Raw genomic sequence first — 16139 nt, 5'->3', positions numbered from 1 at the left:
CCATTCTGCAAGTGAGGAAACTTAGGCTTAATGAGATTAGCTAACTATCTAGGTTAGCCAGCTAATAAAGGTACAGACCTGAAACTTAAACCTACCAAGTTCCAAAGTCTATGACCAAAATGGTGAAGAGTCTGGAAAAAAATAAAAGTCATATAAAAAACAGTATTAAAGAAACCAGAGGTTTTGAGCCTGGGAAAGAAAAATTTAAGGAGACATATGGCAGGTATCTTCAAATATTTAAAAAAGAAAAAAATTCAGGGTGCCTGAGTGGCTCAATCGGTTAAATGGCTGACTCTTAATCTCAGCTCAGGTCCTGATCTCAGGGTCGTGAGTTCAAGTCCCACATCAGGCTCTGCAGTGGGCGTGAAGCCTACTTAAAAAAAAATTGTGTATAGTTTCAGAAATAATCGGTACGTTGATAAGCAGGTGGGTGACAGCTCCACTATTTAACAGTGAAAAGAGCTACCTTGAGAGTGAAGCACTGTCAGGACTGGGAGTGGATGGTATTTTGACATTTGCCCCAACCACAATTCAGCATGCTACCAGCAGAACTGAGTAACTAACTGAGTCTACAAATCTCCCACCATTCCTCTCACCTAATCCCGATAGTACAGCTTCTTGTGATTAGTATTCATTATGCTCCACCCATGACAAAGCCCTCCCCATTACCAAAGGATGAGGAAATCCCGAGGGGAGGATACAGTAGCCAAAGAGAAACGAGAGGTGCATTCAAAACCTTTGCAATCAAAGCCTCTGGTTAAACAGGCACAGGTGCAATGAAGGCCTTGGTTGAACCACACTGGGCAGCCATTTTCATTGTCAAGTAGAGCAGGTGACCAGGATTAAGCAGGGCATATTTCAGGGAAAAGTCCTCTGGCAGAAATGAGATGATAAAGTCTTGGCACTCAAAGACTCTACTTTAAGGAAATGTATAAGCCAGGACAAAGAATTGTGCAATTAGTAATAAGGACCCTGAACCAAGAAGCAGTTATCTCTGGCCCAGATGGTATAGAAAGGACTGGTAATGTGGAACATACACGGCAGATCTAGACAGGCCCAACACAGTTCTCCTAATAACACTAGTCAAAGGAGAAGACCCTGCACACCAACACTGGGGCCCATCATGTGCCCTGAAAAGAAAGAATGGTGCATCACGGAGAATCCTAATTCCAACCTAAACACCCATTAACACAGCATAGAATACATCAATGATAGCATATCAAACCAAAGTTAATACTGGAAATTTTTATAGACAGACTATATATACCTTAAAAGCAGGGATTACATTTACTTAAAAAAAAAAAAGTACCAGCTCAATCCATGAGTTTATACTGACAGTGACGGGATCGATGGATTCTACGTAATGCCACCAGTGTCTGGGAACAAACAGAACCTGAAAAGCAAACAAAAAGTAAGTTAGCACAAGAACAGCACATTTTGTTTTTATGTCAGAATCAGACCCTAGCTGAAACTGCTAGGAATACATACAAATTTATAGTAACATTGCTGTCGGAAAGGGAAACAAGAAACAAAAACAAACACGCAATCTTTTATTCCTTTTTTTAATTGACAAGTTCATATCTTCTACAAAGAATATTGCTAGCTTTCCAGTCTCCTTAATCCTAAACCTGTTCTGTCTGCATCTAAATATTAGTAAAGGACTCTGAGATTCTAAGTTTTCCTCCTTTCCAATGCAAACTAGTTGTACGCATTCTGAAAGAGGGCATAGGTAAAAATATAGGAAGTAGTTTGTCTTCTCATGGTCTAAAAATGAAGCCAATGAAGAAACAATAGGTGGAAAGGGAGCACTGGATAAGTGATAACTTAGAGGATCGGACGTTGGTGCTAGAGAACGTCAGAGGTGGGAGATGCAGGCAGGAACCAGGGAGGGCAGGGGCAGCCCAGATGGAGGAAGTGCGGTCTGAACCAGGGTTAGGAGAGAATGTAGACAGAGGAAAGAATGAGGACATGTCAGGAGGGAGAAGTAGCACAGGGAGGTGGGGCTGTTGAGGTACAGCAAGTAGGCTAGTCTTACTATTACAGACAGAGTAATGGGAGATAAGGTGGGAGAGTTAGGGTAGGGCCAGTGGAGGGCCCTGAATTCAGAATAAAAAATCTGGATATTACTCTGTAAGCATTAAAGAGTTGCTAAGAAGTTTTTAGTAGGGGGATAGTCAGAATAGAGACATTATGGGAGAGCCTAGGAAGGACAGGAGATTCTTATAATGGTCTAATTATTAAACGTTAAGATTTAAAATGGAAGATTTAGTAAACAAAAGCAACAGACAGAGTCAAGAAGGATTGCATTTGTCCAGATGCAATATGAGATTAGCACCCATGGAAGTTGGGCAGAGCAGATAGGATGATCTTCAGAGATTTAGAAAACTGGTGGCATTTGCTATGAACAAAGTGGAGCTACGATATGGGAAGAAGCACCTTTTAGGAGAACTGAGCCCTAAAAAGGGCTACTGTACTTAGTCATTAGGAGGTCATAAATGTCCCATCAGGTTATACTTTCAGTAAAGTGGTAAGAGAGGGAACCAGTCATTGGTAGATTAAAGAATGAGCAGAATAAAAGACACACTGATATATAATAGAACCACACATTCAAATCTGGCTATGAAAACAGAAGACAAATGAATTACCAACCACTTCACATCCACTAGAATGGCTAGAATAATAAAATAGTGATAATGATAGTAATAATGGAAAATAACAAGTGTTGGTGTGGATGTGAAGAAATCAGAACCTTCACACATTGCTTCATGGGAATGTAAAATGTGTAGCTGCTGTGGAAAAGTTTGGCAATTCCTCAAAAAGTTAAACACAGTGCTGCCATATCACTGCCAGCAATTTCACTCCTAGGTAAATAACCAAGAGGACTGAAAACATATGTTCACTCAAAAACTGTACTCAAGTGTCCATATTCTTCATAATAGCCAAAAAGTGGAAACAACCCAAATGTCCATTAACTGATCAATGGATAAGCAAAATGTATATCCATAGAATGAAATACATTTAGCCATAAAGAGGAATGAAGTACTGATAACATTCTACAGCCTGGTGCTATGTGAAAGAAGCCAGACACAACAGGCCACTTGTACGACTGCCCTTAAGTGAAATGTCCAGATTAGGTAAATCTATAGAGATATAAAAGAGATGAGTGGTTGTCAGAGGCTGGGGGATAGGTGTCTAGGGAGTGACAGCTAACGGGTTGAAGCAACTTTGTCAAGTTACATTATTTGTGCTCATAAATGAAGGAAGCAGGAAAAGAGCCAGTGAGAAGGGAGTGAAGGAAGAAAACAGGCAGGGGAGAGGAGCACTTGAGGAAATAAAATCTCCTAAAGAACCTAAAAAACTTTTCAAATTGTTAATGAAATACCAGACAGCAAATTCCAATGTTGCAAAGGTGATTTTCCCCACTGGACCAAAGCACTAAGAACAAAATCTTTGGAATATTTCAGAGGCAGTCCTTTGTAAAAGGAACATTCATTCTTGCTTAACAGCAAATCATTCTCTGTTCATTCTGCTTTTGTTACCCCATCACTTGGATGCATTCCAACCTGCATTTAGGTTCTAGTATAGTTGGAAAGATACTAATTGTGAGTAAATTTTCCAAAGTTGCTCTAGTACCCATGCCTTGACACTTTCTCTTAACATTATTAATAATGACTGTTAGGACCACCTGGGTGGCTCAATTGAATGTCTGACTCTTGATTTCGGTTCCGGTCATGATCTCACAGCTCATGAGATTAAGCCCTATGTCAGACTCCAGGCTGGGCATTTAGGCTGCTTGGGATTCATTCTCTCTCTCTCTCTCTCTCTCTCTCTCTCTCTCTCTCTCTCTCTCCCTCCCTCCCTCCCTCCCTCCCTCCCTCCTTCCCCTGCTCATGCATGTTCTCTCCCAAATTAAAAAACAAAACAAAACACGGTGAGTTCTTGTTTTCCTCCAAAGTTCATTCTCCTCTTCACTAGTAGGAGGAGCTATATTCCCTTTTCCCATAGTTCCAGGACCTGTGAAACTAAGTATATGTCTGAAACCTTCTAATAGCAGAGCAGCAGGGAAGAAAATCATTCTCATTTGTACTGGTGGTGGGGCATGTGGCATAAGGACATGAAAGAAGTTATAGCTGGGGTGTGTGCTGACAGGTCATCAGTGTTTTAAAGCCCCCATTACCTGTCCTGGATTCAGGGTAACCATATGTCTTCGAGCTTTGCAGAACCGAGGAAAACGTTTTAAATCAGGATTGACAACATTGATTTTACTGAACACACTAGATTCTTCATAAGGGATTCTAGTTGGATAAAGGAAAGGAGTATCTTCAGGTGGAAAGAGATGCCATCTTTTCCTAATTAAAAAAAAAAAAAGATATAAGTTAATACTCTGAACTTGAGACAAAACACCTAAGAAGGCAGTGGCTAAGTGTTCATTTTCATTCAGTCCATAAAGGAATACAAGAGCAATCTCAGTGGTCACTGGGCCCATCTCTCAGTGGTGGAATCTCCTATGCAGACAGGGGTGCAGGTAAGGCAGCAACTAGTGGGTATCTCCTGATGCCCTGAGGCAGCCCTATTGCTGGGACAGGATCTAGTTTGTAAGATCATTCTTTCTTATCTCAGATCAGAGTCTGCCTCCTCATCAGTCAGATTCTGTCCTTGATTCCAGAGCTACCCTGAATAACCCCTCCCTTTCAAATATCTGTATTCTCATCTTCTCCAGGAGCCACCCACAGTATTATCCACCAAATAGTTTCTAGACTTCTCCCAGTTTGGATTGTAAATTCCTTAAGTGAAACCTGTGTTAGGTTAATCCATGAGGAAGAGAAATGCACAAATGATGACCCACAGCTAAAGACTGATATAATACAGGAATTTTCAAAAAGAGAAAACTGTAAGATGTTTCAGTCACTTCAATATTTTTGAAAAATGGAGGTGATAAATTTTAAATCGCAAAACACTAGACACACCCACACTTCCAGCCAATAAAGGGGGGACATTTGAGGCAAAGAAGGGAGAAGTATAACATAAGAAGATACACAGACAAGGAAGGAGAGAGAGAGAGAGAGAGAGAGAAAGACTACTTCTGAGAAAAGACTTAAAGCTCTCTAGTGACCCCCTTGGAGTTACGGTTACAGTTACAGTAGGGCCATTGCATTCCTTTCAGGACGAGGAAGCAGTTGGCTGCTATTCTCAAACTAAGAAGTAGACACCAAAGTCTTATTTTGCCTTAGAGATGATAAAGCTGCTCCATTTCACTATAGCTATGACAGTTTGGGAGAATTCTCGGCATTTATTATGTTTAGAACATTAGAGCTGGAATAACTCTTAAGAGATCATCAGTCTAATTTCATTTTCAAAGTAGTGGAAGAGGAACCCAGTACTTGCTCAGCGTCATTCACTAGACCAGTGGATAGTGGTGGACCCAGAACTAGGTCACAGATCTCCTGACCTCTTCAGGTCCCAGCTCCTACCTCTGTCTCATGGCTGTGTTCCCACAGGAATACCCATAATGGTAACAGTCCCATACGATTTGTTTTGTTTGGCTTAAAATGTAATATACAGTCAACCCTTCAACAACATAGGTTTGAACTGCACAGGTCCACTTATGCGCAGATGCTTTTTCTTTTTTTTCTTTTCTTTTTAAGAAATCTCTGTACCCAATGTGGGGTCTGAACTCACAACCTCAAGAGTAAGAGTCACATGCTCTATCAACTGAGCCAAAAGGTGCCCCCAGATGGTTTTCCAACAAAGACAGTACAGTACTGTAAATATATCTTCTCTTCCTTATGATTTCTTAATAACATTTTCTTTTCTTTATCTTACTTTATTGTAAGAATAAGTATATAAAAAAAAAAAAAGAATAAGTATATATACCTCGGACATACAAAATATGTATTAATCAACATGTATTATGTTATTGGTAAGGCTTCCAGTCAACAGTGGTTAAGTTTTTAGGGAGTCAAAAGTTATATGTGGATTTTCAACTGCGCAGGGGGTGGGCACCCCTAACCCCCGCATTGTTCAAGAGTCAACTGCATATGCATCCTTCTCTTATCAATCAGAAAAAGTGGTCAATCACCATGTCATTCCCTGATCAAAAAACCTCTCATTGTCCTTCATGCTGAAAGAGAGTAAGAGGTATTTGCTTGGAAGTCAACCTCAGGCTCCAACTTCCCTTTCCTGCCTGATGATCCCTTTGCTTCCAATGCACAATTTAACACAGGATGACTCACAGGGTTCTCTATACACCCCATATTTTCCTAGGGCTCTGCTCATGCTGGTCCCTCTGCTCCTCCCACCCATGTCTTTTGAACATTCACCCTTTCTTTAAAGCCTAACATAAATAAATGGCAGCTCTTCTCTGAAATCTTCAACTTTCCAGCAGGAACGCTATCCTACTTTTCAGTACCACAGCTCTTTTGAAACCTTCCTGAAGGGCATGTTCATTCTGCCTCCTATCACAGCCACCTGTGGGCTTGCCTGTACTCCTATAAACTCACTCAGGGCAGAGAGGGATCTTACTCATTCACCTCCATTCCTACTGTAACACATGGTACCTGCTATATCACAGAAAGAACACAGGGTTTTTTTTGTTTTTTGTTTTGTAATGTTTTCCTAACTGAATTTCTTTCCCAATTCAGAACACATGCAAAATAGCTACTTACAACAATACCTCCCTTACCAAGTTTAAGGCTCAGACTATGAACTCCATAAGGGCAAGGACCATGCACACGATTCATTGTGGCATCCACAATGAATACTTAATAATGTATCCAAAACACTCTATGCCCTTTAGAAAGACTTAATGAATCCAGAAGTAGACTATCTTATACCATGTTTTAAGAGTTTCAAAAAGTTTCCAAAATACTTTGCATGTGAAATCTATTCACACACTTATTTACTGTTTCTTTTGGAACACTTATAATCCTTTTCATGTCTAAAGAGTTTGAGAACTTGGAAATATCCATTTCTGTTTTTCCCTCTGTACCATCCTGTAAATGTTCCAAAAGGCCAGGAAAGGAGACTGGAGCATCACTAATTAGGGGAAAATAAGGCTGTACGTAAAACATTCTGAATAATCCTCCAACGGGCAGAAACACATAAACTCTCAGGGAACTCCCGGAACCAGGGACTATTAAAAATATTGCCTGACTTACCCTTATATATCTCAAGGTCTACAGACACATGGAAAAGAACTTACCTAAAGTAATAAGATATGGCACTGTCTACACGTAGGCACAGACTAAAATTTAGACTTCAAAGGGGCCACAAATACCACCTCATGCAGCAGAGTTCCCAAACCAGGCTCCCTGGCATCTCCTCAGAGGCCTTAGGGTAGGAGCAAAGCCTCTTTCTTTCACCAAACAGCTCTGCTCTTATTTATTTAGGTTTGAAGGAAGGGTCTTCCTGCTTTTAAATAGAAGTCTGAAAACTACAAACACAGACACTAGGCAGTTGTCTAGCTGAACGCGGAGTGGGATCCTGGAGCTCTAGGATCAGGTTTCTGAAGGTAAGCCTGATCATGGCTGACAGACACATGGAAACCATCATTTGAACTGTTCCCCTTACTTCAAAAAGGAGGAAACTGGACGAGAGATTAGGAGATCTGCCCTGGTCAGAGGTCATTTCCACAGGGTGGAAATGGGGCTAAACCTTGGGGTCTGCTACCTGCCTGATCCTCATTCTTCTTTCTGTATCTCACACACACACACACACACACACACACACACACTCTCTCTCTCTCTCTCTCTCTCTTTCCCCCACGTGCACCTGTGCATTACCTTCCTTGTACCTGGAATACTAAATTGCAACCATAGGAGTCCAGATGACAGGGAGTATGGGCCCCCATAGAGCCAATCCACAATGTACTTTCCCGTCCATTTCTTCCAGGAAACCCAAAGTCAGACCATATCACGCCCTGTTTTGAAAATAAAGTTACAGTCCATCAAGAACCAAATCTTCTACATGGTAGTGTTACACATTTTCACTTGCATATCTGTTTTCTGGCACTTGGAACACTCTTATACAGAAAATGCTACAGATCGAAGTTAGGTTTCCAGAGCAGTCCAAGAAATATTTTAAACCAATAACATACATGAGTTATCTCACTAATAACAGTTATTCAACAAATATTTACTGACTGTTCTAGAAGCTTGTGATGAATCACTGAATAAAACAAACATGCTCACACAAATGAAGCTTACATTTTAGAGGCTGGAGACAGAAAATAAACAATAGACATAATTATGCATATATCTAGGGGAAGAGTGTCTCACTTGGGCAGCAGGAACAATAGTACAATGGAAATAAAAGCATTTCAAAAAGTCTCTCAACTGAGGTAGCCAGAAAGCCATATTCTCTCTAAGCAGTGTAGATATTTCTGGGCATAACTAGTGCATTAACCTTTTGCACTCTAATGACAACATGTTCTGATGGAGTTATTTAAAACTATAGGTGCTGGAGACTTATTTTCACACCTACTAGATCGGAATCTCCAGGTAGAGACAGCCTATCTTTTGAAATACATATCCATACATGACTTCTGCTATGCTCCCCAAAGTCATGAACTCAAGTATAATAAACTTTAAAACAGAGACAGCACAGTGCTCTGGACTTGGCTCTTCTTATGCCTGGTTTTGTGGACAAATCATGCCCTAGTCAACTACTGACCCACAAATACTATCTAGTCCAGCAGTTCTCAAACCAGACTCCCCTGGCATCTCCTTAAGGGGCCAGAGGGTAGTAGCAAAGTCTCTTTCTTTCCTTTTATTATTGAAAATTTATTTATTATTTTTGATAGAGAGATAGAGAGTGAGTGAGGGAGGGGCAGAGAGAAAGGAAAACATCCCAAGCAGGCTCTGTGCTGTCAGTGCAGAGCCCGATGCGGGGCTCGAACTCACAAACTATGAGATCATGACCTGAGCCAAAACCAAGAGTTGGAGGCTTAACTGACTGAGCCACCCAGGCACCCCAACCTCTTGCTTTCAATAAACTGCTCGGCTCTTATTTAAGTTGAAGAAGAGATGTTCCTGTTTTTAAATGAAAGTTGGGGGTGCCTGGGTGGTTCAGTCGGTTAAATGTAGAACTCTTGGTTTCGGCTCAGGTCATGAGCTCACGGTTTTGTGAGTTCGAGCCCCGTGTCAGTCTCTGTGCTGGCAGTACAGAGCCAACTTGGGATTCTCTCTCAACCTCTCTCTATGCCCTCCCCCCACTCATGCTATCTCTTTCAAAATAAATAAATAAACTTAAAAAACAAAAAAATAAATAAAAGTTGGAAAACTACAAATGCAGTTTGACATAAATGCAAATCCATGAAATTATAGAATGTATAAGCTAGAAAAGAGAAAGAACATACTAGTGAACCAGACACAAAGGTTTCTCCCCTTTTTTTTAAGTTTATTTGAGAGAGGATGGTGGAGGGGCAGAGAGAGAGAGAGAGAGAGAGAGAGAGAGAGAAAGAGAGAGAGAAAGAGAGAGAGAGAATCCCAAGAAGGCTCTGCACTGACAGTGCAGATGTGGGCCTCAAATTCACAAACTGTGAGATCTTGACCTGAGCCGAAGTCAGATGGTCAACCGATGAAACCACCCAGGTGCCCTTTATTTGTTTTTTTAAAATCGTGAATCTTTCCTATTGGGTTTTGAAAAAACAAAACAAAACAAAACACACTTCTGTGTGCAGAACATGACCCTAAATGCTGACTCTTCTTTTTATCAGTATCTTCAATCTACATTTTCAATTTTTCAAAGCAAACCATTAACAGCTGCAGTCAAAGAGAAAGGATTTTGGAGAGACATTTAATGGTAGTTTTGAGCAAGACTAGAAAAAAGTGTTTTCATTTTTGTTTTGAGTAATGAAAAGAGTGGACTATGTGCATATAACTAATGTCTGTTACAGAAGGGGCGTGGCTTGGAGGGTAAGCGCTATTGTAAATGCCTATGCACATGGCTCACATGCAGCTGCTCCAGACAGTTACAAAAATCAAGTCCCTTTACGTATGACCCATAAGCTCCATGCAGGGAGCTTACCTCTGAATTCCTGTTGCCTAACATAATAATACTTGGCTCAGGGTAAGTGCTCAAAACATTTGTTGCTTGGGATGGAAAGAAGAAACTGTTGGTTTATTATTGGTAAATGTTTCCAGTCCAGAACATTTTCAAACACCTACCACATCCCTGGTATGATGCAGAATACAACAACCAACAACAACACAGGGCTACCCTTCAAATCTAATAATAGGAAACAGTCCCATAAATGAACTCTTTCAATATAATGTGGCAAGTGCTCTGACAGAAGTGAGCAGAGGGTGATCTACAATCGCTAAAGGAAGGCTCTCGGTCCAAGCAGGGAGCTTAGGAGAGGTTTCCAATTAACCTGGTCCTTGTTGAACAAGTCACCACACTCAGTTTGGAATTTAACTAAAGGCAACTGAAAGACGTGCAATATAGAAACAAAAAACAGAGCTTTGCCTTACCTAAGAAGAGGCTTAAGTGATTCTTAATTTAAAAAAAATTTTTTTGGGGGCGCCTGGGTGGCGCAGTCGGTTAAGCGTCCGACTTCAGCCAGGTCACGATCTCGCGGTCCGTGAGTTCGAGCCCCGCGTCAGGCTCTGGGCTGATGGCTCAGAGCCTGGAGCCTGTTTCCCATTCTGTGTCTCCCTCTCTCTCTGCCCCTCCCCCGTTCATGCTCTGTCTCTCTCTGTCCCAAAAATAAATAAACGTTGAAAAAAAAATTAAAAAAAAAATTTTTTTTAAACACTTATTCACCTTTGAGAGACAGAGAGAGATAGAACATGAGCAGGGCAGGGGCAGAAAGAAAAGGAGACACAGAATCTGTCAGCACAGAGCCCAACACGAGGCTCGATCCCAGGAACCATGAGATCATGACATGAGTCAAAGTTGGACACCCAAATGACTGAGCCACCCAGGCGCCCCAAGTGATTCTTAATCCTATATATATATATATGTTATATACTATATAATTATATAATATATATAATGAATGTCAACATGCTTCTCCTCAGAGAAATGCATACTATACACAATTTCACATATACTTTGAGGGAGACAATGGACCAATCCCATGTGAGAAATTCTGTTCTAGAGTATTGCTTCACAAAGAATCACAGAAGGAATATTTCCCTCTGGGGGATAGGGGTTATATGAGAAACTGCCAAGGGGGTTCCCTGACAGCAATGACCAAAAAAAAAAAAGGAAAAATTATTTTGGAATGATTAGATCAGGGTGACCTAAACTACCAAAAATTCAGCTACAAATTGGGTGGAAAAACCAAAGGGTGAAAAAAAGGTAAATCCGTTACAAAATAGACAGAATTTTGTGTCCCCTCGCTCCCCCACAGGTTCTTAGAGAGTTGAGGTTTTCTTGCTAGTTGTGTTCAGTTACTTATAGGTAGTCAAATGTCTGAAATCAAAGTGGGCCCAAGAGGAATCTACCTTGAGTCTTGCTAGAAACAAGCGACCTGGTTAGGCTGCTAGTCCAGTGAAATTAGTAAAGGTGATTGGTGGGGTGATCCACCCTGGAGTCTAGTCCCACATCCACTTCAACAGTAGGAAAAGTCTTTAGAAATCATCTATATCCATAAAATTCTATTCGGGGCGCCTGGGTGGCGCAGTCGGTTAAGCGTCCGACTTCAGCCAGGTCACGATCTCGCGGTCCGTGAGTTCGAGCCCCGCGTCGGGCTCTGGGCTGATGGCTCAGAGCCTGGAGCCTGTTTCCGATTCTGTGTCTCCCTCTCTCTCTGCCCCTCGCCTGTTCATGCTCTGTCTCTCTCTCTGTCCCAAAAATAAATAAACGTTGAAAAAAAAATTTTTTTTAAAAAATTCTATTCTACACCATCCCTGAAAAGGGCACTCAAATATCTAATTGACCGTTCAAAAGAAAACCACCGGCCCAAGATGGAATCACTTATTCCAGGCCGTATCACCAAACCAGAGCTTACTATTTAACCTAGTTGCAGTTTCAACCTCCCCCAGAATGCAGTTTTAACTAATCGGTCAGGAATTTTCTGGTCAGCACCAGGGAGGTAATCTGTCACGTGGACCATCTCCAACCACTCCACACAAAAGGAAGTCGAGGTAATCTGCGTGATAAAACCCCATGCCATTCCCAGAAGGGAAGGTGATTTTACCTGAACCTATACTTTTACCTTTGCTAATAACTTCTTGCTCCATCTTCCTTCCTATAAAAACCTTCCATTTTGTAGCTCTCCTCTACTTGCTAGATGGGATGCTGCCTGATTTATTTAATAAAGCCAGTCAGATCTTGAAATTTACTGGGTTGAATTTTTTTAACAGCTGCTCACCACAAAATATCTGCTTTCTTGTACTTACAGAAGGTCGTAGATTCGCTTTACACAGACAGGTTTATTTTTTCTGCCAAAAATTGCTATCTTTAAGTTATCTGAAAAACTGTCATGCCTTCTCTTCTTGTACCTAAACTCAGGAGCATTAACTTTTCCCTCCAGCTGCTATCCTCTCAACTATCTTTGTCAATAGTGCTCTTGAAGCCTGACTCTCTAACCCTAGACACAGCCTACATGAAACCCTGCATATGGGACTGCAGCATTCCATCCTGAACACTGCACCATCCATGTAGTGTCAGTGCTTTGTTTGTTTTGGGTTTTTTTTGTTGTTTGCTCAAGCAACTGAATTACATCATGGCTAATCTTGGGCTTGCCTGCCTTTTTCTTCTGAACCGTTGCCTAGCCATATCTCTTCAGCCTTGATTTATTAATAGATCTTAGGAAAAAGCCGTGGTCCTACATTTATCCCTCTTAAACTGAATCTTGTTTAATTTCTGCCTGGTATTTCACAATGTTTAAAGCAACCTGTCTGCATGACTCCCAAATCTTACCTCCAGTCCTAATTTCTCTTCTATTTATGACTAGACCCATATTTTCACTTGCTAACAAGTTATCACTACCTGGTTATTAAATCTTGGGGCGCCTGGGTGGCGCAGTCGGTTAAGCGTCCGACTTCAGCCAGGTCACGATCTCGCGGTCCGGGGGTTCGAGCCCCGCGTCAGGCTCTGGGCTGATGGCTCAGAGCCTGGAGCCTGTTTCCGATTCTGTGTCTCCCTCTCTCTCTGCCCCTCCCCCGTTCATGCTCTGTCTCTCTCTGTCCCAAAAATAAATAAACGTTGGAAAAACAAAAAAATTAAAAAAAAAAAAAAAAATCCTTACAGGTCAGACCCCAATACTAACATTTTGCGTGTATCATCTCATTTGATCCTTATGAGACTGAAGTTGGTTATACCCTTTTTTTTTTTTAAACTTTTTTTTCTTTTTTTTTTTTCAACGTTTACTTATTTTTGGGACAGAGAGAGACAGAGCACGAACAGGGGAGGGGCAGAGAGAGAGGGAGACACAGAATCGGAAACAGGCTCCAGGCTCTGAGCCACCAGCCCAGAGCCTGACGCGGGGCTTGAACTCACGGACCGCGAGATCGTGACCTGGCTGAAGTCGGACGCTTAACCGACTGCGCCACCCAGGCGCCCCGGTTATACCCATTTTTGTATGTGGAAACTAAGGAATATCACTGCTCTTTTGACAGTATTATTAAAAAACATACAGACATTCTTGTCAAAACAAGTGGGAGGGGGTGCTACCGGTATTCAATGGATAGAGGTCAGGGATACAGCTCAACACAACAAGGAAAGGTTCTGTATCTTGTACAATTTTCATGCTGCTAAAAAACCTGATTTTATTTTTCTGAGACTAGGACTCCAACTCCATTTCACATGTCACCAAAGGATCTTTGGCACGGTTTTAATATACACTGAGTTTTCCAGAGAAACACAATTACTAAATAAGTCGAGGGAGAATTATAGTTTGTGTTTCTGCAGTTTTATTAGGAGTTGTTCACCATTTTGAAAAACTAAGCCACCAATAGCACTGAAACTCATGGCTTTGGGCTCAGCAATATATATGCCAATATCAGTCTGTGCTTGTGTTGTCTCATCGTGGTGACTCTATGTGTGTATGTACAAATATACTTAAATTTAGCTTCATTTCAAAATGTTAAATATCAAATCTTGGAAATATTCTATGGAATTTTGTTTTAATTCTTCAAAATCGAACCTTTCCTTTGTAGGTGGGTACAAGCATCTGATTAATTCATTATGACTTCTAGTCTAGTCAGGCTTGAATAATTACATATTGAGTCACATGTTTCTGTCTAAATTCCCCTGTATTTTAGTAGCTGGGGCATTTTAATCATTTAAAAGAATCACCTGCAAATGGCATTTCAGAACAGTGGAGGGGATGCGACATCTGGCATGAGACCCCTGCTACACCATCTCTACGGCTTTCCCAGTATGCACCACACATCTCCCTGCCTTTGCTCCAGCTGGTCTCACAGCTCTCCCACGCCCCAATTCACACTTCTCTTGGAGGACCCAATGTAAATGTCACTTCTTTAAACCCTTCTACCACCCTTATACAACTTAGTCATTCTCTCTTTTGGTCTCCCTCTCAAAGAATGTTGACTCTTTGCCTCTGACCCATTCTCCTTACTGCAGCAAGAGCTATCTTTTTAAAATGTTAAGACCCCGGCACTCGTTTACTTTGCACTTAGAATTAGCTCCAAATGCCCTCATTTGTAGGCCTGTATGACCAGGCCCCTCTCACCTCTCCTACACCTTCTAAACCCCTGCATCTCGTCGGCCAGGCTTTAGTCACAATCGCCTTCTTTTTTTCCTAAAAAGGTAAATTTTTCCCTTCTTCAAGCGTTTTGCATATGCTACTCACTCTGCTTAGAAAGCTCCTGACCCTCCCTTCACATGGCTAGCCTCTCATCTTTTATTTATTTTAACATTTATTTATTTTTTGAGAGACACAGAGAGACAGAGCATGAGCAGTGGAGGGGCAGAGAGAGAGGGAGACAGAGTCCAAAGCAGGCTCCAGGCTCTGAGCTGTCAGCATAGAGCTTGAAGTGGGGCTTAAACTCACAAACTATGAGATCATGGGCTGAGCTGAAGTCGGACGCCACCCAGGCACCCCATAGCTTCTCATGTTTTAGGAATCACCTTACATATCACCTCCTTGGAGAAAGCTTCCCAACTTACTCTATGTAAAGTAAGTCCCTCTCCCATTTGGGCCCATTTTGTTTACTTCATAACACTTAGGACAACTGGCTATTACTGGTTAGACTTGTCTATCTCCTCCACCAGAATATGAGCTCCCTGAAAAAAGGGGACCAGGGCTGTAGGACGAATATATAACCACTCACTTTTTTACAGTTATTTTCTATCTTTTTACCACTTATTTACCTCAATAGCTCCAGCAACTGACAAGAGTCCACAGCACATAGCAGAGTTTATATCTAGTTTCCGCATTTATGTATCCTCAGCTTTGGCACTTTTGGGTTTTACTGGCTGAACACTTACTATTCTATTTTGTTCTGGAATTTTTTTCCTTGGGCAAATATAGATCTGGTGGGTATGGTCCTAGTATTCCTTGATCATCCCAGGCCAATGCCCAAATCTAAGCAATTCTAACACACAGCAACTAACTATAGTCATTTGGGACAGCCTCACATAGAACGTAGCAAGCTCCCTCATGGTCTGCAATGTCAGAAAAGGGACATTGTGGATCACAGTGTGCATCGGGGTTGGCCTTGGTTTCTGGAGTAAATGGAATGTGGTACCCATTCAAAATGATGGCATACTGGTTTTAGAAATGTTCTACTTAATTACATACCTGATTTGACTACTTCATTATATCATTTAGCATAGTCACTGAGCATTAAGATACCAAATATATGTTGCTTTATTATAAATTACTTCCTTTAAAATTCTCCATTATGTCATAGGTTAGGTACTTTAACAACTTTTTTTTAATTACATGTGTAGTTAATGGTATCATCTACACACTGTATTTCAGGATAAAAGGAATGCAAATACTGAGAGAGTTGAAAATCAGGGCCACACCACATCTACTCAAATCAACAAATACTGACTGATAACATGGGATATGCTAATCAAGGAGGGAGACTCAAAAAAAATGTGAGACATAAACATCTCTGTTATTGTGTTGAGAACTTTACAATCTAGTTGGAGACATCAACCTGAAACAACAACATCAATAAATTATTCAAAAAAAAAAAAAAGCCACACGCAGTTTC

At 41.2% G+C, this 16139-nt stretch overlaps 1 protein-coding gene across 3 annotated transcripts in view; it reads right to left on the bottom strand.

Moving 5' to 3' along the window:
• HSPBAP1 (HSPB1 associated protein 1) overlaps positions 1–16139 on the bottom strand; it is a 57662-nt gene that overhangs the window by 10267 nt on the left and 31256 nt on the right. For all 3 annotated transcript variants that reach the window (XM_030330537.1, XM_030330538.1, XM_030330539.1), the window contains exons 4-6: positions 7782–7918; positions 4178–4349; positions 1310–1393 (exon numbers count right to left, since the gene is read on the bottom strand). In XM_030330537.1, the coding sequence (XP_030186397.1) occupies positions 1310–1393; positions 4178–4349; positions 7782–7918 (393 nt within the window). The remainder of the gene's footprint in view (positions 1–1309; positions 1394–4177; positions 4350–7781; positions 7919–16139) is intronic.

This window comes from Lynx canadensis, chromosome C2 (genome assembly GCF_007474595.2).
Source record: "Lynx canadensis isolate LIC74 chromosome C2, mLynCan4.pri.v2, whole genome shotgun sequence".
NCBI lineage: Eukaryota > Metazoa > Chordata > Mammalia > Carnivora > Felidae > Lynx > Lynx canadensis.
Note: the sequence above shows the minus strand (reverse complement) of the source record. Positions and strands in the feature narration are given on the sequence as shown.